General features: G+C 51.0%; 2 protein-coding genes and 1 pseudogene across 7 annotated transcripts in view; 1 reads left to right on the top strand and 2 right to left on the bottom strand.

The window, feature by feature from the left end:
- Nucleotides 1-3,476: 3,476 nt before the first annotated feature.
- LOC134043736 (olfactory receptor 5V1-like) lies at nt 3,477-4,485 on the top strand (annotated as a pseudogene).
- A 177-nt stretch (nt 4,486-4,662) lies between these two features.
- On the bottom strand, nt 4,663-23,124 carry LOC134043735 (hematopoietic lineage cell-specific protein-like). Of its 2 annotated transcripts, XM_062492430.1 has the most exons (15): nt 22,895-23,124; nt 21,943-22,026; nt 20,740-20,813; nt 20,044-20,173; nt 18,731-18,841; nt 18,333-18,387; nt 15,596-15,706; nt 14,952-15,062; nt 14,281-14,336; nt 12,150-12,219; nt 11,786-11,922; nt 11,082-11,189; nt 10,300-10,609; nt 9,459-9,530; nt 4,663-8,669 (listed from the first exon to the last, which is right to left on the bottom strand). In XM_062492430.1, exons 1-15 carry the CDS (start codon nt 22,949-22,951, stop codon nt 8,533-8,535), a joined length of 1,623 nt encoding a protein of 540 aa, XP_062348414.1. In that variant the 5' UTR covers nt 22,952-23,124; the 3' UTR covers nt 4,663-8,532. The 2 variants fall into 2 exon arrangements, with proteins under 2 accessions (XP_062348414.1, XP_062348413.1); XM_062492429.1 differs by lacking the exons at nt 4,663-8,669; nt 14,952-15,062 and having other exon boundaries at nt 8,924-9,530.
- Nucleotides 23,125-24,615: 1,491 nt separating this feature from the next.
- Nucleotides 24,616-27,889, bottom strand: part of GOLGB1 (golgin B1) — a 40,195-nt gene continuing 36,921 nt past the window's right edge. For all 5 annotated transcript variants that reach the window (XM_062492426.1, XM_062492428.1, XM_062492425.1 and 2 more), the window contains one exon: nt 24,616-27,747. In XM_062492426.1, coding sequence (XP_062348410.1) covers nt 27,613-27,747 — 135 coding nt within the window. In that variant the 3' untranslated portion in view covers nt 24,616-27,612. The remainder of the gene's footprint in view (nt 27,748-27,889) is intronic.

Genomic DNA, 27,889 nt, shown 5'->3' on the forward strand with positions numbered 1-27,889 from the left:
CTTATCAAAGTGGGTTTGTTTTGTTTTGGGTTTTTTTCAATTTTCTTTTCCCCTTCCTTGTAAATACCCAGTAAGTGATTTTTTACTTTTCAAAAGCTGCTTTCCCCATTCCTGGCAGTTTTCAGGGTGAGCTGGATGGGCCTGGAGCAGCCTGGTATAGTGGGTGACATCCCTGTTCATGGCAGGGGCCTGGAGCTGGGTGAGCTTCATGGTCCCTCTCAGCTCAGGCCATTCCATGGTGATGGGTGTGTGTTACAGCAATAAATCAGTCTCCCAATCAAACTGAGACAATGTGGCACCTCAGTACAGCGGTGAAGCCAGTTTGAGATGAGCCCTGTTTTTCCCTGGAAGCTGCAGGTAGGTCCCTGGCCTTGTGGGGTGGGTGCTGTAAGAGACAGTCTGAAATTCCCCTCATTTGCCTGGTGACTGTGACAAGAAGACCCCGGTGGACCCCACTCGCTTCAGACAGGAGTTTTGGCCTGACCGAGGTCGATGCTTGCCAAGGAGCTGTTTATGGATAGCAAACTGTGCCATACCTACTTTCCTAAGCACAAAATTTTCCCCATGTCTTGGCCAGATGCCACTTGCTTTGGGAAAAACTATAAAAGGTGACTCTTTGGAGTAGCCTTTTGAGATGTCCCCACGGAAGGAAGACCCATCTATTGGCCAAAGACCACGAGGACATTGTCCCATCCCTTGGTAGCTATTCCTGACCCCCCCTCTTTACTTTGTTTCCTTTATGTCTCCCCTTCTATGGCCTAACTGTGTTGCTAGCATAAAATAAAAGTGCTCTGCTGTGAGTAAACAGAAGTCCCCTGCTGTGTGTCTTGTGCACTCTGAGATCAAATGAACATCATGACCAAGTGCACAGGGGAGCACGGGTGTGTGCCACAGCTGTGTGTCTGCAGCAGCTTCCAGCCCAGGCAGCTGCAGACACCTCAGGTGTGGAGCTGGGCCAGGGCCTCTCACAGGGACGGGTGAGTTTTGGCCTAAACTTGATCTGCTCTTGGAAGAATTGAGCAGGTTTGTGTCAGCACAGGAGGGGATGACACGGCTTGGCCTGGGAAGAAGGGAATCAAAGGCTTCAGAGAGAGATCAGTGTTGATCCCAGCCCAGGCCTGGCCTCAGCCCCTGCCACCAGGAACCCTCTCAGCTTGAGGAGTTTCACTCAGTTTATTGCTGTAACACAAACTTTTAGTTACTGATTCAGATACCAAGGAAAAGCCAAGATAATGATTAAAGAAATACCTGGGGAAACACCTTTCCTCTGCTTTCCCAGGTTCAGCTTCAGTCCAGCATCTTTTCTCCCCTCTTTCCTTGCAGGTTCTGCCCCGTCTCTCCCAGTCCCTGGGGGAAGTGACACAGCACAGGGGCTGGGGCTGGGCTGAGCTTTCTTACGTGTTTCTTCCTCTTTCCTTCTTTATTCACTCATGGCACACCCCCAGGTGTGTACCTGCTTTGCCATAGTCTCTCCCTGGGCTGGTCCCTTCAGGGAGAAATGGGTAAGTGGGAATTTCATGAATTTTGTAGAGGAAAATGTCCTGCACCTGGGCAGGGATGTTTCTGTTTGCCAACACTCCTGTGAGGGACCAGAGAAGTACCTGACTGTCCTGATGGGCCACGAGGCACCCCTGGCTCAGCAATGCACCTCCATGGTCTGAGAGCATGCTCAGGTGTGGGAGCCAGAGCACTTGCCCACAGGTAAGGGAGACTGCATCCCCTCCCTGGGACACAGGTAAGACCACATCTGTGTGGCACTGCAGCAGGGACAGTTGGAGGCAGGAGGCAAATCCCAGGGAGCTGCACCACAGGCTCCCCCAGCATTCAGCCCCCAGGACCTTCTCACGGCAGCACTGGCACAGGCAGGCTGGGCTACTCCTTCACCAAAATGTTCTTGGCTCAGGCTGGGGCTGGAGGAAGAGCAATAGACACCATTGGATGATACAGTCCTTGTATCCCTCTCCAATAGGTGCAGAATTAGTAATTTAAGAAACCTCAAAGTGTGCAGAATAAGTAGTTAAAAGAATATGTTGACCTGTGCAACTACTTGAGAGCTTGCCCACGCAGAGGTTTTCCAGCCTGGCACATCCTGGATGGAGTGACAAGCTAGGATGTCACTGTGCCAGGCAAGGAAGAACTCATCTTCTGATTGAACATTTGCCTCTCAAAGTGTTTTTTTTTTAATGTTGAAAAGCTATCAAGTGAAAGCGAAATTAATCAGAATTTAATTCTGCTTCTGCTTAGCAAACCCTGGTATTGCTCCCAGTGCACAGGGAGAAAATAGCCTCAGAACAGGACAGTCTTCAGCTGGAGGACCTGAAAGTTATGAATGAGACAGAACTGAAAATGGAGCAATTCCAACAGGAAAAATTGCATTATTTTAACTGTGCTTTGACAGTTTCCTGTGGTAAGCAGCTATAAGAAACAAACTCCCACCAGAGGCAGTGAATTCTCCAGCACTTAATGTTATAAATGTATGACTGATGCATAGATACGGGCTTTGGGCAGGGAAATTAAAACCGGATGAATGGGTCTAAAGCAAGGAAACCAACCTGAAATTAAATCGGGTTGTTTAATCTCCTGAACAGACATAACAACTGACTTCTGTTGCTAAAAGAGGAAGGGGATGCTTTATTTTTAGTTTATTTTTTTTTCTTTTTTTGGTCTTTGCCCTCTGTATTTGCCCACTGAAGCACCCATGCAGTCCATGGCCTGGGCAGCAGCAGCCCTGGCCATAAGTGCCCAGCACATGCCACCTCCATCAGCTCTTGGCCAAAGTTCTGAACTGTAAATGTTTCCTCATGCCTCCTCCACCTCTTGGACATGGTGATCACAGCTCCATGTGACAGTTAGCAAAACCCTTGTGTCAGGGTGAAAATTGAAATAGGATGATGGAAAAAAGGTTGGGAGTTCCAGGCCAGGAGATCCCTGATGGCTTAAATTTTCCTGTGGCTCAACAAACCCCATGTGATGAGTTGCTCTTTGTTGGAACCTGTACTTTTGTAAGTGGAACCCCTGCTTTGTGAGAGCTGGTTATTACAAAGCAGGAAACAGGATAAAGAAAAAAACATTTTTAACCGGTACATGGTGATGCCATACTCCAGCCCAGGGCTGGGGAACAGCAAGCTTGGTGGCCATGTCATCTAAGGAATGCTGTGACCTATCCAGGGGCAAGGGAATAATTACTCACTATAAACACATCCAGGAGGAGGACACATGCTTGGAATAGTCATGAAGACTAGGGGCTGGATAGGCAAGAACTCCCAAGAGGTGTGCATGGATGGCCCCTGCTCTTGGCTTTTTCTGTGTGCTTCTTCTGCAGTCAGGTACCCAGCACTGGATGGCATCTCTTTGGACTCCAATATCCCAGTGTCTGAGAAATCTGAACTCGGGAAACTTTCAACCACTAGGCAGACAGGATCAGAGCCATACCACTAATGACCCCTTGCTTGATGGGTGGCTGTGCTCTAGCCCCCTGGCTCACAGTACCACCCCCCCGCCTCAGTGCTCGCTTCTGCCCAAAGGCTGACCCATCTTGCCCCACAGCAGGTATGAACCAGACACAGGCGATGGAGTTCATGCCCCTGGGCTTTTCCCATGGTCAACCCTTCCTCTTTGTTCTTTTCCTGTCCATTTACCTGGCCACACTGCTGGGGAACTCTGCAATCCTCTCCCTCGTGTCCTTGGATGCCCATCTCCACAGCCCCATGTACTCCTTTCTGAGCCACCTGGCCTGCCTAGACCTTTTCTACTCGTCGGTGACGGTGCCCAAGATCCTGGCAAACACTCTGTGCCCAGAGGCCACCATCTCCTACAGTGGGTGCCTGGTGCAGGTGTTCTTCCTGATGTGGTGTGTGGGGCCCTAGTGCACGCTGCCGGCCCTCATGGCCTTCGACCGCCACGCTGCTGTGTGCCAGTCCCTGCGCTACACCCAGCTCCTGGGCCGTGGCACCTGTGTGCCAGCTGCTGCCAGCTGCTGGCTCGGAGGGCTGATGGACTCAGCCGTGCACACGCTCCTGGCCACACGGCTCTCCTTCTCCAGGGCTGCCTGGCTCCAGCACATCTTCTGCAATGTGCCACCGCTGCTGGGGGCTGCCTGCAGCAACACCCACCCCAACGAGCTGGCCCTCCACGTCTCCAGCATCTCTGTGGGACTTGGTCCCTTCCTGCTTGCTGTAATCTCCTACCTTTGCATCCTGGCCACCATCCTCAGGATGCCGCTGGCCACCAGCCACAGCAAGGCCTTCTCCACCTGCTCTGCACACCTGCTTGTGGTCACCCTGTACTTCGTGGCACCCAAACTGAATTACAACTGGCCCAGCTCGGGCTACTTGCTGGCCAACACGCTGGTGTCCATGTTGTACTGCATCGTCATGCCCACGGTCAACCCTCTCATCTACAACCTGCGCAACCAGGAGGTGTGGGGGGGCCCTGCGAAGGGCTCTGAGGGTCAGGGACACACCAGGCTCTCCCAGCAATGCCTGAGCAACGCCAGGGCTGCCTTGGGCACGACCTTTCACTGCCGTGTCCACCAGTGGGATGCCTGTGACAGCGCTGTGAGCCTGGGGCTCCCAGCCCAAGCACGTGGTACTCTGCCATCGCTCGTCTCACCCTCAGCACATCACTGATAGCAGAATGGCAAAATAAAGTCAGGAACGAGGCTACAGGTCCAGGATTCTGTCTTTATTTTCAAGATGCCATGTGGCTGAGCTCAGCACAGGACCTGCTGCAGCTGTGCTACTGCCAGAGAACTCTGCGAAAGGCAAATTCACATGGTGCCAGACACGTGCTGGACGTGAGCATGGCCACAAGCTCTTGCCTCAGGGCTGCCCAAGGTCTTGGACTGCAAAGCCTGGCCTAGGCACGAGGGGCTGTCCCACCACCCACTGTCCCCACATGCCTTGGCTTTAAATCTGATGTCTGCTGGGTTTCCCCAGGCTGCCAGGGAGGCTCTGCAGTACTTTGTACATGAGCTCAGCAGCTTGCACAGGCCACCCATGGCCCCAGAGCTGCAGTCAGACACAGGGCTCAGCCCTGAGCTGAGAGCTGATGACACTGAACTCCTCACCAGAAAGATCTGCTCTATAGCCAGAACATTTCCCTGTGCAGCTGTTGTGTGTGGTGTGGCTCTGGGTGATGGTGGCTGAGGACCAGCTGGGGATGTGGGGCTGCCTCAGTCCCCTCCTCCTGCTGGGGGTCTGCAGCTGGGTCCAAGCTCAGATGATTCTGTGGGTGTAGGGGCAGCAGCCAAACCTGCAGGTGCACGTGTGGCACAGCAATGTCCAGCACTGTGGCAGAGCCAGGAGCAGGGGCTCACTGGGGCAAGGGAGATGACACAGACAGGTCATACTTGCAGTCACACAACCTACGTCGGCTGCATGTTGGCTGGCCCCAGACATGCTCACCTGCAGCTCTTGCAGTTACCAAGAGATACCCAGCAATATCTAATCTGCTCCCAAATAAACCCACTGGAGAGTCAGAACTGAGACTGGGAGGCACAGCAGCCTTGTTGGGAGCAGTTTGGCATTTCTTAGTGCACAACACGTGCTGATTTTACTCTTCAGGAGATAAATGTTTCTGTAACCCACCTGTTGGGTTGGGCTGTTACTCTTATCCAGACAGGCTGTGAGCCCCTCAGCCCTTCTTGCTCTGTGCCTCACTGGATTCTAAAAAGTCCTTGAAACACCCTCAGTCCAGTGTCACTGGACACATCAGAGTCTGACCGATGGACCCCTTTCTGAAGAGCCCCTGCAAAGGGACAGCAGGAAACACAGCAAAACCTCACAAGGAAAAAGACTGGGAAAGTTGCCTCAGAGAAACAAAAACCCCAAAGCCAACCAACCAGAAATCCAAACAGGAAACCACTTGAAAGGTTACACTAAAATTGATAATTTTTAACCTGGATCCCAATGTACCTTTCCTGTGACAGACACAGCCTTTGAGTTTTCCCAGGATCAACCACTGAGCAGGAATGCCACAAGGCTTGGTCAACTGCTGGGTGGTCCAGAACTCACCTGAGAACCACACTGAATTCTAAAGCTTTGGGACACTCTGCACACGCTCCTGGCAGTGACTGGGGTATGCTCCCACAGCCCCTCAGGTGTTCCTACAGCCCCCTCAGGTGCTGTTCTACTCAGCTGTCCCTGGTTTATTCCTGTTGTGATGGTACCTGCATCCCAGAGAGGAACAATTCCCACAGCTGAGCATCCACCCTAGCTCTAGGCAGCACTTGGCTTTGCATTTCTGAGAACAGTTTTAAACATTTGCAACAAAATGTTTCCTCCTGTCCTGCTTCCCAGCTGCCAAGCCTTTCCTCCACATCTGTGATGAAGAGTTAGGGGCCTTTTCAGGAGCCTCCAGCTGGCACAGGGGACAACAAGCTGTCACAGAATCATGGGACACAATTTGAGCCAGGCCAGAGCAGGAGCTGTGAGAGAGGGCACAGCCCCCAGGGACAGACACACCTGTACCCAAAAGGGGCACACAGAGCATGTTTGGGTTTCTCTGGTCTGTGTTACAAACATGGCTTACCGTAAAAATGGAAACCCTTCCTTGGAATAAAGACAAATGTGGCTTTCCCACTGCTCTTTTCCCTGACCAGGATGAGATCCAGGGCCACAGCAACTGACAAAGGTCCCACAGCTCACGTTCCTTCTGCCTTGCCTGGACTAGATTTGGTATTTCTGCTCTGAGAATTGCCCCACAGGGAACAGGGCACACTCCTGCTGGCTTGCTGGCTGACAGGTGGGGCAGCCCAGATAAAGCAGACCTTATATTGCACTCATATGCCTTAAACCATCCCACCTTTCCCACCTGGAAGTGGATGGGAATCAAAATCCTCTCGGGCATAAGACAAAACATTCCCTCTGGCACTGCCAGTTTGCTTCTTAATATGTCTCTGGACATGGATCTACCAAGCTGAGCCAAATGAAGCTAATAACATGGGAAAGGCTGAAGCAGAGAGAGGTTGCTATGATTTGACACTGGCCAAATGCCAGGCACCCACAAAAGTCACTCACCCACCCTCTCCTACCACAGCTGGGCAGAGGAGGGAAACAAATTAAATAAAAGGTTCATGAGTTAACTGGGAGAAAACACTTCACATCATGGTCTCACCACAGCTGGCAGAAGAATCTCAGCTCTGGTGCCTGGAGCACCTCCTGTCCCTCCCTCTCCACCCACCCTGGTGTCTCCATGTAGTTTCCTTCACATGTTCTCACCTCCTTCTCTTCTCTTCTCTGGCTAGAAAAAGAAAAAAAAAAAAGAAAAAAAAAAACAAACCTATGCCCACTTTGTTTTGATTTTCTTCGTAAATATGTGATTCACAGAGGCAAGAGGTAGGTGTGTTGGTTTTGCATGGCCTGGTTTTGGCAGCAGGGGGGCCACAGATGTGGCTCCTGTGAGAAGCTGCTGGAATTTTCCACCGTGTCCAGCAGAGCCAAACACTGATGGCTCTGAGGATGGACATGCCACTTGCCAAGGCTGGGCCAGTTAGAGATGATGATAACACCTCTGCTACAACAGATTTAACCAGAAAGTCAAAACAAAAGGAGGAGCAATTTGAATTCCAGCTACAGAAGAGGAGGAGGTGAGAACATGTGAGGAAAACATGTAAACACCAAGGGCTGTGCAGAAGGAGGGGCAGGAGGTGCTCCAGGTGCCAAAGCCGAGGTTCCTCTGCAGCCCATGGTGAGGACCATGGTGAAGCACCTGTGCCCCTGCACCCCTCGGAGATCCACAGGGGATGCAGAGATCCACCCACAGCCCCTGGGAATCCATGGGGGATGCAGAGATCCATGCACAGCCCATGGGGATCCATGGGGGATGCAGAGATCCACCCACAGCTCATGGGGGAGGTGCCCATACCAGAGCAGGTGGATGCCTGGAGGAGGCTGTGATCCAGTGGGAGACCCAGTGGAGAAAGGGTCCCTACTTCCAGACTGGAGCAGCCTGTCCTTGGAGGACTGCACCCCGTGGAAAGAGAGACCCATGCTGCAGCAGTTCTGGGAGAACTGCGTGCCCGTGGGAGGGACTCACATTGCAGCAGTTTTGGGCAGACTGCTTCTTGTGAGAATGGACCCATGCCAGAGAAGTTCACGGAGAACTGTCTCTCCCATAGGAGGGACCCCACGGTCTCACATGGAAGGACTCCTCTCCCTGAGCAGTGGAAGAAAATCTCAGTGATGAACTGACCAAAACCCCTATACCCTGTCTCCCCGTGCTCTTGGTGGGAAGGAGGGAGGGGTCTGGGGGGGGAAAAGTTGTTTTAAGGTCTTATTCTATTTCTCATTAACCTCCTCTGACTCTGCTAGTAATAAATTCACTTTGTACCTATAAGTTGAGGCTTTTTTGCACTTGGAGTGTTCTCCCAGTCCTTATCTCAGCTGATGACACCTCCATGAAATTTTTCTCTCCTCTGCCCAGCTGTGGCAGGGGAGGGTGAGTGATTTTTGTGGGTGCCTGGTATTTGGCCAGTGTCAAACTATGATAGAGGCAAAAGTTTGGAAGAAAGCAACTTGCACTGTGCTCATTTCATTGAAGAAGCTTCACATAATTTGCTGGGAAGAGGCCAACTCTGTCATGGCACTGTCCCCGCCACCAGCCTTCATCCACCATCTCAATGTGAGTGATTGTGTCATCAGGATCAAAAGAAATCTCATCATCTCCATCTGCAAAAATTATCAAGAAAAGACCGTCACAATGCAAAGAGAACATCAGAGAGAGCTGGTTCACATTCTTCCTCCCACCATCCCCCAGGCAGGAGAAGACAGAACAAGTGCTCTGACAACCCCCAAGAGTTTACCTCACCCAACCTCCATCCATCAGCACAGACAGAGCAGAGACAGAGCAAATCTTTCACAGAAGAAAGATGAAGTTTCTCTGTTCCTATCCTGCTTTGGGCCAGGACAAGGCTAATTTTCTACAGTAGCTAGGAGGGGCCATGACCAAGACATGGAAGATATTCTATACCACCTCATGTCATTGCCAGGGACTGGCAATGGGGGAAAGGGACTTTCAATTCCAAGGAAGATGGAGTTTCTTCTGGTTGAGAAAATGTGGTGGAGGGAACCATCCATTTATTGTCTAATTCCTGGCTATTTTTTCCGTGTGAATAATTTACTTTCTTATACCTTTTGTTATTAACAAGGTTGCTGCTACTGCTCGCTTTCTTATTGCTGCTTCTAGTAAATTGTTCTTATCTCAGCCTCTGATCTTTGCCTTTTTGTGCCTCCAATTGGAGAGGAGAAGTGATGCATGTTTTTTTTTTTTTTTTTGTACTGGGAGTATTAAATTGGAGAATACCATTCCTATACCATGACAATTCCCAAGCCAGGTCTCATTCTGCTTCCCAGGAGGAAGAAATTCAAACCACCAAACCGCAGTCTTTTCCCCACGTCCCCACTGCACAGCTCTGCCGGGACACAGTGCCTTCCCCTCAGCCCCGAGGGCAAACCCACCTCCCTGGTAATCGTAGAGAGCCACTGCGCAGATCCCAGGGCTCTGTCCCTCATAGGCACCGTCTGTGTTCCCTGCAGGACACAGGACAGACAGCAGGACAGACAGATGAGACAGATGCTGGAGCAGCCACACAGTCCTGGGCAGTGCCACCCTCCAGCCCAGCTCTGGGGTAGCACATCCAAACCTTGTCAGCAAGGAGAGGTGCACCACAGCCTAAAGCAAGGTGTGACTTCCCTCCCCTTCTTCCAGGAGACAGTTGAGTCCTGATCTTTCATGCCCTTCTCCCCAAAAAAGAAAGGCTAGGAATAACTTGAACCTCTTCACTTGCCATCTCCAGTACCAGCCAGTCTACCCAGTGATGGAAGCACTGACAGCAGCCCATGTCAGCAGTTTGCTGACATGTCAACAGTTTGCTCCTGTGCTTGGACAAAGGCTACCTGCACTCCTCACACCAGGACACTCCACCAGACTGGATCTCAGGAGCACCAGACATGTGAGGGATGGGCTGAACCAGAGGCACCCCCAGGCTCCAGCGCAGCACTGGCAGCCAGGAAACTGCAGCAAGAACACTGGTCCACATCCAGCTTCTCCTGGGCCTCTGGCAGCCTCCTGCCCAGACCCCGATCCAGCAGATTCCTGCTGTCCAGCCCAGCATCTCATGCAGCTCATCTGCACCTCAGAGTTGGGCAGGGGAGTGGGACACAACCAAGTCTCCATCATCAGAAGCTGCTATCCTGACCACAGGATAAAAATTCCCTCTGGAGCTTGTCCCATACATCCAGTGAGGTTAGTGGACAGGTACAAGCTTCCCAAGACATGGGCTCTTCCATCAGTACTCACCCAGGTGGGGCTGGCTCTGGCTGGGGTCCTGAGGAAGGATGACCTCATAGTCTTCACCTCCATCTCCTCCAAAGTCACAGGTGGAATCCAGCTTTCCCAGTGGGGCTGGCAGCTCCTCATAGTCAGCACTTCCACTGGTAATATCGTAGTAGTCAGAGGGCTCTGGCAGCTCCTCATAGTCTCCACCAACATCCAAACTTGCACTGTAGGTGGGATGACCCAGGCTGGCGACCTTGCATAGCTCTGCATCCAGATCTGCTGGCCTTGGTGGCAAAGTGGGTGGTACTTCTTCATCCTCCCTTTTGGCCTCCTGCATGAGGTGGGAAAGTGACTGGAAGGTCACCTGCAAAGCAACCCCCAGGCAGATCTTCCCTGACTGCCAACACCTGACACAAGGCAACCCCTTTCCTGCTGCCAGGGCACAAATGAAGCATGGTCCCCTTCACACCAGGGAAATAGCTGAGCTACTGGGGCTGTGATGAACCAGCAGCTGGGATTGCTCTAGAGACCCTCAGGACACACGTATTTGAACTCTGCTCATGCTTCACTACAGCCCTTGGGAGTGCCACTGACCCACTCCCAGAGCTTGTCCCATGAGGTCAGGTGCTGTGCAGCCATGTCCCATCCCCATTCCTATGCTGCCCCTTACCCTTTCAAAGCTTCTCACACCCTGTGGCTGTGCTCCACATCTTCCTGCAGGGCTGCACATCAAGCATGGCCCCTCTCAGGTGCAGTCCCCTCTGCCTGCTCCCCTCCCCAGCTTCCCCAGGCTGCCTTGGCACCTGTTCTGATGACACAGGCTGGTCCCCAGCAGTGCTCCTGGGTACCCTTGCTGGCATGGCTGGAGGGGCTGCCCCAGTGTGCTCCTTCTCTCTCAGAGGGATTGCCTGCTGGAGAAAAGCCATCAGACCGCTCAGTCCCTTTGAACAGTGGTTGTTCACATTCCCAACAGAGCAACAACTAAGAACTCAAATCATCCTCCACCTACAAACCTGCTCTGGGCCTGGACACTCAAAGGCTGGTGACAACAGTCAGACAGCCCTGAAAAGGAGCATGGCAGGGGGAGCAGCTTCACTGTTAACACCCCTCTGTCCTCTGAGTGCAGGAACAGTGGCAGGTGGGAAGGCAGGTAAACACAAGGGCTGGCTGCCCTCTCCAGTTCACTGGGATGCACCCCACATACAGACTGCTGGGACAGCAGTAACCACACTGTTTGCCAGGCACCAGAGGCAAAAGAGGCTGAGGCCAGAGCACAGGCACCAATGCACAGGTGCAGGTATGTCCTTATATGAGTGTTCGGTGTGCTGAAAATGAAAGTCCAGTGCCAACAGTGAAGCTCAGTGGTCATTCCTGGCAGATGCAGGGAAGCAGTTTAAGCAGGAGGTTACCCTCAAGAGATCAGATAGAAGGACATGGAGCTACAAGGCCCTGAGGAAAAGACTGTGTCATGAGCCTGGGAGGACATGGCAGGACAGCCTTGGCTCACCTGCTGCTGAGACTCCCGGTGCTCCCGGGCCTGCCGCCTTGCCCGCTCCTCTTCCACCTGCCTTCTGCTCTCCTCCTCTGCCAACTTGGCCATGTGCTCAAACCGCGACCGCAGGCTGCTGGTGCCACTGGAAGCTCCTGTCAGGAGACAGCTGAGAGACTCAGCCCTACATCTTCTTTCTACCACCTCCAGCACCTAGGAGAAGCCCAGACCTCTGCCTCTTCCAGAGCAACTTGCAGTTCACCCAACTTCTGCCCTCCAGCACAGGTTAAATCCCCATCCCACCACAGCACACACCTGCCAGCATGCTGCAACAGAAGAACCATGAGGCCCACAGCTTCCTAAGCCCAGGGATGGTACTCACCTGCCTCCAGGGGTCTTATTTTCTCATAGGAGGAGGTGGGAGCTGCCATCTCATCAAAACCAGCAGCACTCTGCATGAAGAAGTGAAAGAATTGTTCAGCTTGTTGGGCAATGCCTGTGCTGGCTTTGGGTACTGGCAACGGCAAGCTTTGTTCCCAGGTGTGCTTGTCCTTACCTGTACACCTGCCCTGGCCCAGGGGAGGCTGTTTGCCACAGTCCCTGCTTCTGACTCCTCCCTGTCCTGGGGACAAGCCTACTGCCCCTGCCCAAGAGGTGGCACTGAAAGCTGGAAAGGTGCTGTGAAGCCCAGCAGGGGAGGCTGAGCAGTGGCACAGGACAGCAGGGCTGGGGGCACTCCCTGTACCATGGCAAGGAGCTGGGGGGATGCCTGGCATGATGCCTGGCCATCTGCCTCTTCCCCAGGCCCAGGGACACCATGCATCCATTCCTGGACTCCCCGTGGCATGAGGCCATTCCCTGCTGGATGCACAGCTGCCGCACTGCCCTGGGTGTGCAGTGGCACGGACTGGACACCCTCACCTATGTGTGAACACCTGCAGCATCACTGGCTCCAGGAGGTACTGAGACAGGCTGAACTGGGAATAGTATTGGTGGGGAGGTTGCAGGAAAACCAAAGTGAGATAGAGAAGGCTTAAGGGTTTATCTGCTTGCATGAGAAAACCACTTCATGCAAAAGGAACGAGCAGGCAGGACCCACTTTCAGCCTGACACTTTACACCAGATGCTGCCTGCAGGTGTCACAATGAGCTGGTGGCGACTGCAGCCATGAAGCCCCAACAGTACCTTTGACCTCCCTGCAGAAAATACACCTGAGCAGGCAAACCAACCTGCAGGCTCAGAACCAGGTGTCCACAGGTCACAGCAGAGACATGGACATGCTGTGTATATGACAGCATTTGTATTTTGTGTAAGCCTTAGTCTGATACTGAGCATCCAGAACTTCACCAAAGGGGAGTTCAGGCTGCCTGAGGGTCTGTTACACTCTGCTCTGATGCAGTGGATTCAGCATTTCTCCACTCCTGAGGACCAGGCAATCTGAAATTTAGTTACTTGCCCTTAGTTACTAACTAGTTACCATTAGTTATTAATCCTTATTTTTTACCATGTTTGTTTATGCTTCAGTAATCTCAAAATGCACAAATTCAGGTTCACTTTGAGCCAAACAAGAACTGCTTATCTCCTCTCTGCATCCTGCTTCCCAAAGGACCCATAGCCCTTTTACCAAGTCCTCATCTGCTTTTGCATGTTGCTTTAGACCACATACAAGATGTGCCTTGTGTCAGTGCCCCTCCATTTGCTGCTGTTATATTCACAGACAGTGCTGATCTTTTCTGAGGGCAGGCCAGCTTTCCCTCTCTGTAGCTGGCCCAGCCTACACATGCTGTGTGGACAGGACCATGCGGGTTGTTTCAGTATGTTTGTATCTTCCCCAGTTTTCTCGAGCTCTCAGTCAATGCTGTACCAGGCACAGCACCGTGCCCCCAGCAGGGGAAAGAGGTTTCAGGGAAGGCACCCTTACTGCCTTTTCCAAACACCCCAAGCCCCAGGATTCACATCTTGTAGGCTATCCACATCCATTGGCAGGAATCACCCATTGGCAGGAACCCCTTCTGCGGACCAAGCCTTCAGGGCAGCCTGCCAAGCACAGAATTGATACCAGTCAATCCCTCTCAGTCTGAGATGTAACTGTAGATGATGCTTTGCCTGGTGTCAGTCCAAACAGAAAACCTGAACCAGCAACTTGGTGACCTCTTTTTATGCACAATAGATTGATCTATGCCAATCCCATCCCTGCTGGAGCTTGTCAGGGTGTCCAGGAATATTTAGCACCTGAACAGATCATGAGGCATTCCTCGACAGGAATGAAAAACCTGCAGAGGGCAACAAACAGCAGAGAAGTGAGGAGTGACAGAGAGTGCCACGAGGAATTCCCTGCATTACAGTCTCCTCAGGCTGCATTCCTCTACACCTCTGGTATTCTCCACTTGGCCAGCTCCTTCTTGCCACAGCTGTGCACTGGGATCTCACCTCCACTGGGGGAAGCTCTTCTCTTTCAACTGGGCAAAAAGCAGGGATTAGGAGGAAGCAATTGCAGGTTGCAGATGTCTTACCTTATCTACTCTGTCCTTCTGGACCCCATAACGGCCTCCAAACCCCTTGGCATAGTCTGTATGGGAAAAATGTTATTTTATAGTATTTTGTATTTTGTGTGCATCTCTGACTTCAGTATGCTGTAACCAGTGAAATGAGTTTGGATGTGTTATCTCTAATTAGTTCCACAGGTGATGAGACACAGAATAAAGCTAAGTGTTCAGGACAATAGCTTTTAGGACTAATCCCTCCCTCCTTTCAGGTGAAGGCACAGGTGTGCAGGGCTGTGGCTGCCAAACCCCAGCCCAAGGCATCAGGGTGAGGCCATTCACCCCATTTGAGTGGAGCATGGCCCTGTTCAGTGATGCTGTACACGAGGCATTCCTGGGATCTGCTCTGCCTCATTCCTTTGTGCTCACCCCTACAATGAGCTTATGGTCAGGAATGCCCCTCACAGAGAAAGTACGGCAGAGTCTGGGGTCCTGATTGAGGGTCTCACATTCCCTGTCCACCACTGATCCAAGCTCCCACTTACTCTGCCCTGGTGCTCTGGGGTCTCAGCTGCTCTGCAGCGTGTTGGGACACATTGTGTTTTCAGCAGTTGGATCTCTTACTATGAACCACAAGCTGCAGACACAGGTCTGTGCATGCTCCAAGGAAATTGCTGCCAGCTCTGGCAGCATTGCCTGACCTCTTTGGGATATGTGGGGTTGCACTTCTTCCTGATGGTCCCAGCCAAGGGCATTCTTGTCCTGATTATCCCTCTGGACCCCAAATTTCCCACCAAAAACCACAGAATAGTCTTCAGCCACAGGGATCCAGATCAGGACATGGAAAAGAATGCACAAGGGAGGGCAGGAGGCAAGTCAGGCTGGTCTCACAGGTTTTCCATGCCCAGGACTTTGAGACAGACGTGGAACAAGGCCAGATTTCCCCACCGGGGCTGCAGCAACAGTCCTCCCTCCTCCCTGGGATATGTCACTTGCTATTAGCACCTGCCAGTGCTTCCCCTTCACCCTTCCTCTAGTGATACACCACCCAAGAGATCCCTCTCCCCACAGAACTCTTCTGCTCCTTTTCCTTTAGCCTGAACTCTTTTCAGCAGCCATGCACTGTGTAATGGCTTTCCTCACCCGTCCCATTCCCAACAGTTCCCTGTAGCTCTTCCACCATTCTTGCAGCAGATTGCAAATGCCTTGCAGAGTGCCCCCCATTCCCAGTGGGCACAGTCCCCAGCTCCAGCCCTGACACTGCCTGGTTCCCACAGCTCCCCCAGCCCCTCCAGCTGACCCAGCGCCCTCAGTTTCCCCAGCTCACCTAGCTGCTGTGGCTCACCTTTCTGAGAGTCGTGCTTCTCTGCCTGGCTTTTGTAGTCGTATCCCACAGCTGCTTTGTCCACCTTATCCCTTTCCACTCCATAACGGCCGCCAAAACCCTTGGAGTAATCTGAGGTGGTGAATGGAGTCAAATGCTGCCTTCAGCACAGGGTTGGTGAGGAGAGGATAGGGAGCAGCACTGGGAAGGGCCTCCAAGGAGAAGGGATAGCAGCAGAGATTATGGAAAACACCACAGGAAGTAGAGGGTTGGAGGGGACAGAGTGGATGGCAAGGAGAACCACAGATGAGAGCCCACTGGAATGGGGGCACAAGGCAAATGGGAGTCAGGGCACCAGGAGACACAGGCCAGGAGGAAAGGAAGAAAACAGATGTGCCAAGGACAGTGGGAACTCTGTCACCCACAAAGGCAAAGTCAAGCAGGACTTGGGCACTGACAGCCAGGGCATCAGATCCCCACCCATCCCCAGACACAGGATTTCAGCCTGTGGTCTGCCAGCCTCAGGAAAGGGCTGTGAGTAAAACACTGAACCTTTGGAATATGGGAATAGCAAAAAGGATTACATTTGCTATAGTGTAATCTCAGCTTCCACAAGGATACACCTGACCCTGGGGACTCAAGGCTGAACTCCCCTTCCTGCAGCCTTGCTAACACTCTTCTCCCTGGCACACTGGCCATGGTGTGAGAGCAGAGCAGTTGCCTCATGCCTCTCCTTTTTCCATCTCCAAAACAGTGATCCATTAACGACTTCAACCATGTTCACCTGTTTTCTGAGGACCACCTGGTTATTACTGGCTGATTCCTGAGATATTTCAGCATCCATCCTGACTCTTGGCTGTACAGACTCCTCCTTTCAGACACCTGCCTGCTCAGTCTCTAAATCCTGCCCTTCAGGAGTAAATTGGAGTCACCTCTCCCTGTTCCTATTCTCACAGGTCTGCATTTCACAGGACTGAATTGAGGCTTCTTTGACAACTTCAGCTGTAACAACCCATGGAGTCTGTGATCTAGAGAAATATGTGTAGGAACATTTTGTATTCCAGAATGGACTTCTGTTTCATAGAAGCTCAGTCACTTAATCTGTAAGTCCTAAAAATTCTTAAATTTATTGTGACTAAACAATTATCTACCTAAAGTGCTGCTTTGAAATGGACCTTTAAGAATTTTGCTTTCAGTAAACACAGATTTTATGACTTTTACCTTGCTGGTGGAGCTTCCAGTATGGACACCTTTGTAAAAAAAGAAATCCAAACATTCTATTTCTGACACTTCTATTTCCTGAGCAATTTCTGTGGTGTTGGGGGTTGGGTTTTCTTTTTCCTTTTCTCTCTGTGGAATTTTCTCCATTGTCATGCTAAGATATCTGTTGATTAAATCCTAATGGCAGGGGGAAGGAGAGGGAAGAGGGAAACCTGAGAGATTAAAAAAGCCAGAAGAGGAAGCGGAAGGCACTGACTCGCCCCATTTCCCCGCGGAGTTGGGACGAGAAGGACGATCGCCGCCTGTGTCCCATCCCTGCCATCCCAGCGCCGGGAGCCATCCTCACTGCTGTCAGACCCTGCCCTGCTGCCTTCTCGCTGGAACCTGCCACCATCCAGCACTCTGCTGAGCACTGGCACCCACACCGTGAGCGGAGGGCTCTCTCTCCATCTCTCTCTCTCCCCCTGGGACAGCGCTGCCATCACCCCCAGCCCTCCTGCAGCTCTGCGGGACCCACCCGCCCCCAGCACCGGGAACTGCAGCTCAGGGAAAAGGTGCCTGCAGCCAGAAAGGGACTGGGACTGAGTTACTGTTCTGTTTGTGGGTAATTTCATAGCTGTTGTTGTTCTTGTTTGTCTTGTTAGTTATACTAGTAAAGAACTGTTATTCCTACCCCCATATCTTTGCCTGAGAGCTCCCTTAATTCCAAAGTTATGGTAATTTGTAGGGAGGAGGGATCATACTCTTAATTTCAGAGGAAGGCTTCTGCCTTTCTTTGGCAAATACCTGTCTTTCAAACCAGGACACTGTGGTTTCACACAGCCTGATTAATTCCTGTGTCTACAAGAATATGCTAATAGAGCACAACTGCATCTCATTAATTATTTTAAGATCAACCCAAAGAATGCCTCAAACAATTCTCCTTCTTTTATAGTTTCCTTTTAAGTCACCCTGATTCAGTTCTTTACTTGGTAATGCAGTATTCCTCACATTTACCTGAAACACCAATAGACCATGCCCTCTCATCTTCCCTTGCGTGCAGAATATTTAAAACACCCTTAGTTTTGATTCTTGCACTGTTTGTTGAATTATCTGCAGAGTTCTGCAGAAGGTTTTTTTTTTTTTTTTTTTTTTTGTGGGGTTTTGCTTCCATATCATTGTTGTGCCTTTTGCTTGCAGGGCTGCTTTTCCAGCAATCCCTTCTCAAGTGCTACGGTGCTCAGGCTTCCTGTGGAGCAGTTCTACAAAGGGGTCTGAGAGGAGAGGGAGCACCAGCCATCCATGGCATGGTGGGGTTGGCTCCTCTGCTCAGCTAGGAAGGGGTTTCCACCAAAGCAAAGCACAGAAACAAGCAGGACATGCAGTATGAGGATGGTGACACAGGACAGTGGTGGATGGAACCACAAGGGTGATGGGCTGGGAACAGGAATCTGAAACAAGAGACAGGAGACTGTGCCACAGCCAACAGCATGAGATACTGGGAGCAGAAGAGAAGCTGGGTAAAGGGTCAAGGGGCCACATGTGCCCAAGGACTTGCCTTTCTGGGACGAGTGTTTCTCCACCTCACCCTTGTATTCAAAGCCCAGTGCTGACTGGAACAAGAAGGGAAGGACTGTCAATCATCCTGAGGGCCAAGATGGGGTCTCAGCCTCCATTCCCTGGTGCCAGGCTGTTACTGGCTCCTGTCTTGTGCTGCAGCATGCAGGTGCAAACACCACAGCCCCTGGACAAACAGTGCTGTGCCTGGATGGGGCAGGCCCACCACAGCTAGGCACACCAGTTACCCTCACAGGTAAGCTTCGCCTCAGCGGAACCACGGCACACAGCACACCCTGCAGGCCCCGAGCTTTGCACACTGAGTCAGTGTGGCATGCAGCAGTGCTCAGGGCCAGCACAGGCTGCAGCAATGTATTTCAGCTTCACTGTCCAACACACCTTGTCAGCTCGGTCCCGCTGGACTCCAAACTTGCCGCCAAAGCCCTTGGCTGCATCTGTCTGGGAGGAGTGCTTCTCAACATAAGCAACGTATTCGTGTCCTACTGCGCACTGAGAGGAGAGACAGCATGACATAAGCATCCATGGTGGACAGGCAGAGGCACCACAGCTGCCTCCACATTCTGCTGACATGCTTACAGCCACAGAATGCGAGCTGACTGTGCTGATGGTGCCCATGCTCTCCACGTGGCCTTTGCCAGCAGCAGCTCTGCTCTGAGACACAGGAGGAGCCCCAAGGGCTGTCATGTCACAACCCCCCCCCCCCCACTGCCAGCTCATCAAGCAAAGCATGGGATGCCGAATGCCAGCTGCTCTCAAATGCTGCTGGAGTTGCATGGTGGATCATCACAGGGGAGACAAAAGGAAAGTGCAGATAGGCACACACAGCTGAGAACTCCAGGCAGAGGTCTGGCACCCATTCCCTGTTCCTGTATCTGACAGTGAGGGCCAGCAAACCTGGCCACGGGCCAGGCCAGGATCCTGCTCTCCCTGCTGGAGGTGCTGTGGCCAGGAACCACAGAAGCTCTATGACAAAAAGGAACAGCTGTACTCAGACTCTCTTGGACCATAGTGAGGGTGTTTTTGTTGAGCAACTTCTTGGCTTTTGTCTGGTTTCACCAGGATGCCACAAGTGTTCAGCTTCTCCCCCTTCTCCTGAGGAGTGTGTGCAGTTCCTGACTGCAACAGCTCTGGCCGGGAGAGCAGGGAATTTTTCAGGGCAGTGTTTCTCACCTTGCCATCCTGGTATTGTTCAATCCCCCAGTGACCACACCTGTGGAACTCTACTGCAAACTCACTTCTGAGAAAGAAGCATTAAATGTTCAAAGGTTTGTGATAATAATGATTATCACTAAACACAGACTAGATCTGATGTCTAGGGCTTTATCTTGGGGAGATACAAGGCCTGTAATGCAGAATATGAGGAGGGAGTTACTATACATTAGCTCTCCAAGCACAAGTAAGGAGGCACCAGATTTAATTGTTATGCAGCAGGCTTGAACTGTTACGCAGCCACAGAAAGTCCTTCACAGCTAAATGGAGCATTGCAAAGAAGTTGCATAGATGAGTTATACGAATGAATTTGCAGATCCTAGAGACAGATTATGGGCCAGCTGGACATGTGTGAATCTGTGCAGCCATGCAAACTCTCCATTCTCTCCCTTCAGGGTCAGGCCAGAACACAAGGATGCCCCTTCCTTTTTGAGAAAAGCATTTTTGCAGTGAGGCTCAAGCAAGCCTTCCACAGCTGTTACCTTATCCATTCGGTCTTGCTCTGTTCCAAATTTGCCCCCATAGCCATAGGATGCCTTGGGGCCAGTCTCCAGTTCCTTCTTCTTGATGACCTCATGTTCCTCTGATACCTTGTTCCTCAGCTGATGGATACTACAGACAGAGACAGGGCAGGTCGGTGTGGGATTTTGGAGAGCAGTGCAGCTATCTGGAGCATTCCCGTGGCCCTGCACCAGCCAAAGCCCAGCAGAACACACATGCAGGACCAGCTACCCGCTCTGGGCTCCACTGGCTGCCACCTCACATGCAGCTACCGTGCCCGAGCGGGCACGCCGCGCTCTGGCAAGGGACCAAGGGGCTCAAGGGGACGTCCAGCCCCTCTCCTGCTGTTCAGGGCTGCACCCCGACCTTCTCGGGACCCCACTTCTTCCTTTTTCCGAGTACTGCACCGGACACCCTGCGGGGCTGCCTGGGCTGTCCCGAAAGTCAGCCCCGGGCAGGGAAGGAGCAGCAGCCTCCGCCCCGGGGCAGCCGCACGTGCAGTGCTCGCCCCCGATGCCCCCGCAGCTGCGGGCCGGAACCCAGCGAGGAGGACCCGCAGAGCGGGGCCCGAGCTCCGGGCCCGCCGCAAGTCCGGCTGTGCCCCGCTCTCCCCGGCTGGGCTCGGTTCGTCCCCTCCCCACGGTCCCGGTCCCCCAGGTCCCCCCGCAGTCACTCACTCGATGTGCCCGGCGCGGCCCGAGCCCTCGACGGTTTTGGCTCCCCAGCGCTGGTCCCGCTCGGAGATGTCGTTCTGCGGGACGAACCGCGACCGTGAGACCCGGACTGGGCACGGCCCAGGGGTCCCGGCCCCCCCATCCCCGCCGGGCAGGGCAGGGCCGGGGTCCCGACCCGCTCCGCAGAGCCGAGGTGACACCTTGAACGTGGGGAATTCGCTGTTCGGGAAAACGCTCGAGAAACCGAAGTGACCTCAGCCCTCGGGCATGGCTATCACGGGCTTGTGTTGTAGCTTTGTGGGAGGTCTGAACATATATTCGATAAAGTGAAACATCAATAAAGTCTTTCCTAAGATACAATAAGGCTGAAAATATGTATATATGAAGTAGAACGGAAAAAAATAATACAAAGTCTTATTCTGTTCGCGCTTAGTTTGAATGCTTCCACAAATAGAAGAAATTAAGTGAGCAAAAAACTGGACAGGGTAGATTTTTCCTAAAACTTAATAACTTGAAACTATGAGAAAGGAATTTGATTTTCTGCCCCAAACTAGAATTTCTTACTGGAAATAATCAAGCAAGACTGAACCTCGAAAAGACAGGACTCTTGTCTAACAGGAGAGGCTTTTTAGGAAAGCAATAGAGAACCAAAGGGAAAATGGAAATCATGACCCTGTATGAATGCAGAGGGTTCCCCAGGCCGAACCCTTCTGCTCTCTCACCAGCTCACTCAGAGTCAAACTAGACAGAAAACAAGAGTGTAAGACGCACAGAGCTGTAACTGCACAAGATGACTGTAAACAGAAGAGGATTTTTCATCTGGAAAAAAAAAGATAAGTGAGGGAAATCCTGAATCCTGTAGTTACAATGTGGAACAGAAAAAAATGTGTTTGCTGTGTCTTGTAACACATGTAGAGAGGACAAGGGAAGTTACCAGGGAGCAGGTTTAAGAAACCCTGCACTTTCATTATTCCTTACATGCCACTGTTTGTGGTCAGCCCTGGGGAATGCAGTGATGTGGGAGGTTCTGGAGATGTGTCAGACAGGTGACCTGACAGTACCTGTGAGGGCCTGATGACACTGCTCTGTTCCTGCCCTGCAGCGCTGCAGCCATGCCGACCCCTGAGTCCTAAGCTGAGCAGCAAGTGCCCAGGGCCAGGAGCTCTTCACACCACCAGTACAATAATTGCCACACCAGACACTCACCACGAAATCAGGGTCCGTGTCCCAGTCGTCTCCCTGAGCCTCCACTTTCACTGACACGTTGTGTCCCACGACTGCTTTCCACATCTGCACAAGGACATGGTGTCACCCAGGGCGGCTGCACGTGGCCACAGCTGGCTCACACCCTTTCACAGCAGAACTTGGGATGGAAGGGGCCCTTACAGGCCACCTGTCCTCACACATCTGTTCTTCATACAGCACAGGGCATCCCAAAATAGCTGCACCTGAGCCCCAGCTCAGGTCTTTGTCTTACAGCAAAACACACATAGACTGTAGGTGTAAACCACAGTCTTCATGCATCCTGACTCTGCAGTAGGAACACATACCTTATTATAATGTAAACAAATGCTGGCATCCAGTTGCCAGATTCTGCTTTTCCAACACATGTTAATTTTCTGTGCTGTGGGAGGCTGTTCCCTGCATTCCCCCCACTATTAGCACAATTGTACACACCACTGTGATGTGCTGCTGGAACGGAGGGGAACTCCTCAAGCCTCTTGTTTGCTTTTCAACCCTTTTAATCCTTGCCCAGTAGCCTAGAGAAGGGTCAGAGCAAGGCTGGACAGAGCTGGTGCTGTGTGGTGCTCATGTCTGTTACATGTCACATAGAGAAAATGGGAAATGGTGCTAAAAGCACTGAGGATGTAGGGCTAAACTGGCTGAGGCTGTGGTGGGAACCTCTCCTGCAGGCTTGGAGGAAGTGATGGGCCCAGGAAGAAGAAGTTAAAACTAATGCAAAATCTAAACCCCCTGCATTTCATTTTCAAGGTGACCATGCAAAAAGCATGATGAAACAGCTCCTCCCCCCTCCCCCCCCCAACAACTGGTTTTACAAAATGAGAGAGAGAGAGAAAGAGAGAAAAGAAGATGAGTTTGCTGCACCCACACTCCAGAACAATCAGAGCCCCATCCCTTCATATCCCACCCCTCTTACCACCTTCGGTGTTGAGGAACAGCCAGTTCTCCGTGTCGCCCAAAGCAGCTTTTTCATGGGGCAGAGAGAAAGATGGAAGAGAATGTGCAGGAAAGACTGAGCTGAGCCCTGCTCTCCATCACAGCAAACTGTGACCAAATCAACAGGAAGGAGGAGACCTCCTGTGTGCTGGAGCTACAGTTTGCAGCAGCTTTTATCATGTGCTGCTCAGCTGCACTAACCCTCACCCCCGTGGCTCTAGGGAAGCCTCATTCAGCCCTGAGCACTTTCCCTCTATGAAAGCAAAATGCTTATGCTGAGTAATTAAGTAATCACTGTTTATGCTAAGTAATTAATTATCCCACATCAAAAGCTGCTTAAGTGAATAACTTTCCAGTTTAGTGCAGTGCACTGCTCAGTTTCCAGCCGTCCTTTGCAGAGAACCAGGCACTGTAAGACCAGGGAGCAAAGAGAACAAAAACCAAATGAGCAGAGATGATTCTTTAGCTAAGCACAGGTCAGGGAGTCAGCTAAGGGAGGAGATGAAGGGCTAAGGCAGACATACAGTGAAGACCTGGTTTTAGGCCTTCTCCAGGTACCTCAGGACCACAGCAGGTCTGTGACATTCCCCACTGACAGCAAGCTGGTGCCAAAGTGAATACAGCTAGTTGCAATTAGAAGCAGGGGAAGCAGAAAGGCTTGTATGGACAACAGCCCCATCTAACACAACCTTTTTTCTCCTTTTCCCCTCTCTCATTTATTGGCATCTCTCATTCTAAATATTTTTAAAGTTCATTGCTCATTTTTGTAAAGCATAAACCAGCAGTAATAACCAGCTGGCACAGGGCTGCTTGTCATCAGGGCAGCTGATTTGAGCTCAAATAAGATGGTCCAAGGTTTTAAATGCTGCTGTAAATGGTTCCTCCATTTAAAAGCCATTCTCCAAAGGCACCTGCCATGCATTGTGGGAACCATGGCAAACCACAGGCTGTAATCGCATCACAAGGCTCAGGACACTGCCTATATGAGAAATATCAGCCGGGCTAGCATCTCAACCCTTTTTTTGTTCCATTTTTCCCTGGGAAAACATCCACTACAGGTACCACACATCATAGTTCTGCAGGTAGATTTGGAAACTTGGTTCTTTAGAGCCTCAGACACAAGAACCACCACGATGACAGGGCAAGAACCTGAGAAGCCAATGCCAAGCCTTGTCCACTTAAACATGCTTGGTCAGGAAGGAGCTCTTTTTGCCCACCAAACACTTAGCTGTTTTGTAGTAATTTCTCACTTTCCACTTTCAAAAGTCCCTCATATTTTCTTACCTTTAAAGGCTCACCAGTTCCTGCTGGGAAACTTGCTGCTTTTTGCTGAGGCACCTGCTGCCAGCGAGAGTTTTGGGCCTGTGTCTGCCCCGAATTCCGGTTTTAACTTCAGCTCTTTTCACTTCCTGCATCCCAGCCCCCATCTCTGCTCAAGTCACACGAGTCCCAGAGCTGGCCCCAGTGCTGCAGTTCCCCTGAAGGCTGCCTCTGCCCTGAGACACCAATGCAATGCAGACCCAGAGTTCCCCCATCAGCACACTGGATCCCATCAGGTCCGAGCACACCTCGTGTTTTAAACAAGATTCGCACGTGGGTATTAAAAAACTAAGTTCTGGTGGAGGCACAAATCCTGGAGACAGGTCTTGAGCATACCTTTTACTTGGAGGACTGAGGAGAACACTAACTGTGCTACTGAACCTTTTCCTGTTCTGCCCACAGCCTGAAAACTCCTTTGATCAAACTTGGACTTCTTGCAACATCACCAGTACCCACATGAAAAAAACAGAGTGGGCACAGTCCAAAGGCTGCACTGAACTTAAGTCAGTAGCCTGGTGACATCCCTGTCTCAGGCTCCTGGGAGGCAGCAAACACTCCTGAAGAGAGTCTGGCACCTGGGTGCTTTCATTGTGCTCAGGAGCAACTCACCTGTGACTGTACCCCTCTGCTGTTTCTGCTCAGCACTGGGCTTAATGCAGCTCTCTTTATGAGAGGTGGGTTGAGCTGCCCTTGGTGAGAGCCCGTGCATAGGCTCCTTGCACCTCATCATGTGCTTTGTCTGCCATTCCCAGATCCTTACAGCTGCTCTGTAATGGGAGCTGAGAGGATCAGGAGGGCTCCCCTTAGTGGTCCATGCAGTAACATGCATCCACTCCTCCCCATCCCTGATGTAGCCTTCCTCCTGGCACAAAACCAGACTCTGGTGGCGGTGCTGAATTGGCATGAGGGTCCCAGGGATGACAAAGCACAGCTTTGTTGGCTGACCTTCTCCTCAGGCTCTATTGAAGACAGATCGAAAATCTAGGCAGGATCGGTTCATTGGAGAAGAAACAAAATATTGAAATGTTGGAGACAGCATCAGCTAAGAGGCCCCATCTTTCATCAGGTCAAACCACAAAGCTGTTCAGTCAGACTATACACTTGGCAGACCAGGAGTCCCTTTTGAGGTTTTATTCCTGTATTTAATCTAAGCTATAACTGCTCCATCTGCAGGCATAAAACATTTAAATGTATCTGAGGCATCAGAATTGTGCTTTAAGGAAACACATTTTGCTTATAATCCTTGTTCCTGTTAAACACAGTGGAAACATTATCTACAGCCTTACAACATCCCAATGCTGGCTTTTGTTCCAGTGGTGGTGGGGAACTGGAGTAGTGACTATGAACAAGGGTACCTGGTTTTGGCCACAGAAAGTTGGAAGGGAACAGTTTAACTGTCCCATATGAATTATCAGCATATTCCAGATCACTGTTGCCACCTTCTATATCTGTCCTGATGTTGCACAACTCTAATAACAGAGTGCAGTGTTCAGGCAAATGTGGAAAAGTAAACCCAAGTAGAGATTGTTTTACTGGAATTGCTTTCACAATGCATGCAATGGTTTGGGTTGGAAGGGACCTTATAATCATTAGTTCCACACCCCCTGCCATGAGACATTGCCTATTCAAGTGCTATTTCCTTATTTTGTCAGCTGAAAAAGGCTGAGCAAGAGGCGAGATGGAAAAAAGGTCATCACCTAGGCATTCACACTGTATAAACAGAGCTTCTGCAACCATTACATAAGGTAGGTAACACAAGAGACCTGCAATCCTACCATGTCCCACACCAGGTGTGGTCATACAGCAGCACTGCACCCTCCACCTGGACAGTTACATGACAATGTTACACAAATTCCATCTGAAAAATAAACTTTATTATACATACAGGAGCCCATACCCCAGGAAACTATAGACAAACTATTTGGTCACTGCATTTGACATAGAGGAAGTTCACACTGATAATCATGAACAGTGCACAAGAGGATATACAGTGCCAGTGCTCTGGACCTGCCAGCGATCCAGCTGGTTTAGCTACCAGTGAAATCAATCCATCCTCAAACAGGCTTTCTGCACTGGCTAGAGCAGCTTAGCTTACCAGCAGTATCAAAAGAACTAACTCTTTCCCATGGGAAAAATGTGACTGTTCATGCTCTACTAAGAGGCAAATAGGATTCTCCTGGCCAGCACTCTGAATGAAACGACCACTCAGGATCTGACAGTTACTGGAACTTCCTTGGCATTCAACATTCTTCTGTTGGAAGAGTGCAGTCTCAAATTCAGGAGGTTTTTAGAAAACATATGGAAATATATCCATATTTCCATATATCATAGAAGATCCAGTCCATTTGCATAACTTGATTTGGGTCCAAACATTCTCAAACACCAGAACCAGCTTTCTACACCAGAGATACTAGAAGGTTTCAGAACTGTGGCTTCTGTCTCAGCACAGGGGACAGAGTTAATTTCTGGAGTTTCTGCCTTTGCTTTGGGCCCACACAGGACATTATGGACCCCTTCAACACAGCCTGAGCAGGTTCAGTCTCGTGACAAGTATTTACTGGATGAGAAGGCAGGAGCTAAGCTTCTCTAATTTATAGAGGTAAGGCAGCACCTTCCATCATGAGAGGTGCACAAATGCTATAAATAGGAGGGTTTTTAACTTAAGAGCTAAAAAGTTTCATGTTTCCTATTCCTTTTAAACTACTGGCTTTATTTTACAAGCTTGTCAGGGCAGACATATGATTGATTCTAAATGGAATGCTCACCAAGGCCAGATATACTAATTCTGGCCCTTCTTCAACAGGAGATGCAACTGAGCAGGAAACATGATTTTAAGATTCACATTTCTTAAAGTGCCCATAACTTCCTTAGGATATACATTTCAGACAGCTCTGAGCCATGAAGCAAATCTAAGGGGTGGAAGAAAGGGAAGACAATTCTTTTACATCCAGCTACAGTGCTCCCCCAACCCCACTTAAGGATTCAGCCTAAGAGGGGGAAGACTGCAGTTTTAGAAGTGCTGAAGTACTGCGGCTACCCAAGAGTATATTTTTTATTCCTACTGCAGCACAATATCTATAATGTGTGGTACTACTTCCAGGTACAGGAACAGATGCTGTCCTTGAGGCTCGCAGCACAACCCTGGCTCAGAAAACAAACCGTTCATGTAGAAACACCGAGGGAAGGGCAGATTTCCTGGGAGCAGTTCCCCAGCACCAGCACTGACTCTGACAGCAGCACCCAGGTGCTGGGAGCAGCTGCTGCTTAAGGGCTGCTTTGGGAAAGCCTGCAGCTGGGACAAGTGCTGCCCTTCTATGAGGGCATGCAGGCCCTTGGCATGCACAGGGCTGAGGCTCCAGAAAAGGCTGTCACTCCTGTTCACAGGTGGCCTGTAAAGCACAGGAAGAGCAGGACATGGAGAGCAAGCAGGTACATGGCTGCTAGCAGAGGCAAGCGGGTCCTGGAGCGGAAGAGAGAGTGTAACAGCCGTCGTAGTCCAAGACTACTCTGAGTCTGAAAGAGGAAAGAGAGAGCAGTTACTACAAGGAATGACTGTGTCCCCAGCTGCCTTCATCCAGAGCTCTCCAGACCATGGAGATAAGTTAAAGCTAGTGAGCATAACCCTTCCCCAAATCATTCCACTGTCAGATCCTAA

Source organism: Cinclus cinclus, chromosome 4, assembly GCF_963662255.1.
Source record: "Cinclus cinclus chromosome 4, bCinCin1.1, whole genome shotgun sequence".
NCBI classification, from domain to species: domain Eukaryota; kingdom Metazoa; phylum Chordata; class Aves; order Passeriformes; family Cinclidae; genus Cinclus; species Cinclus cinclus.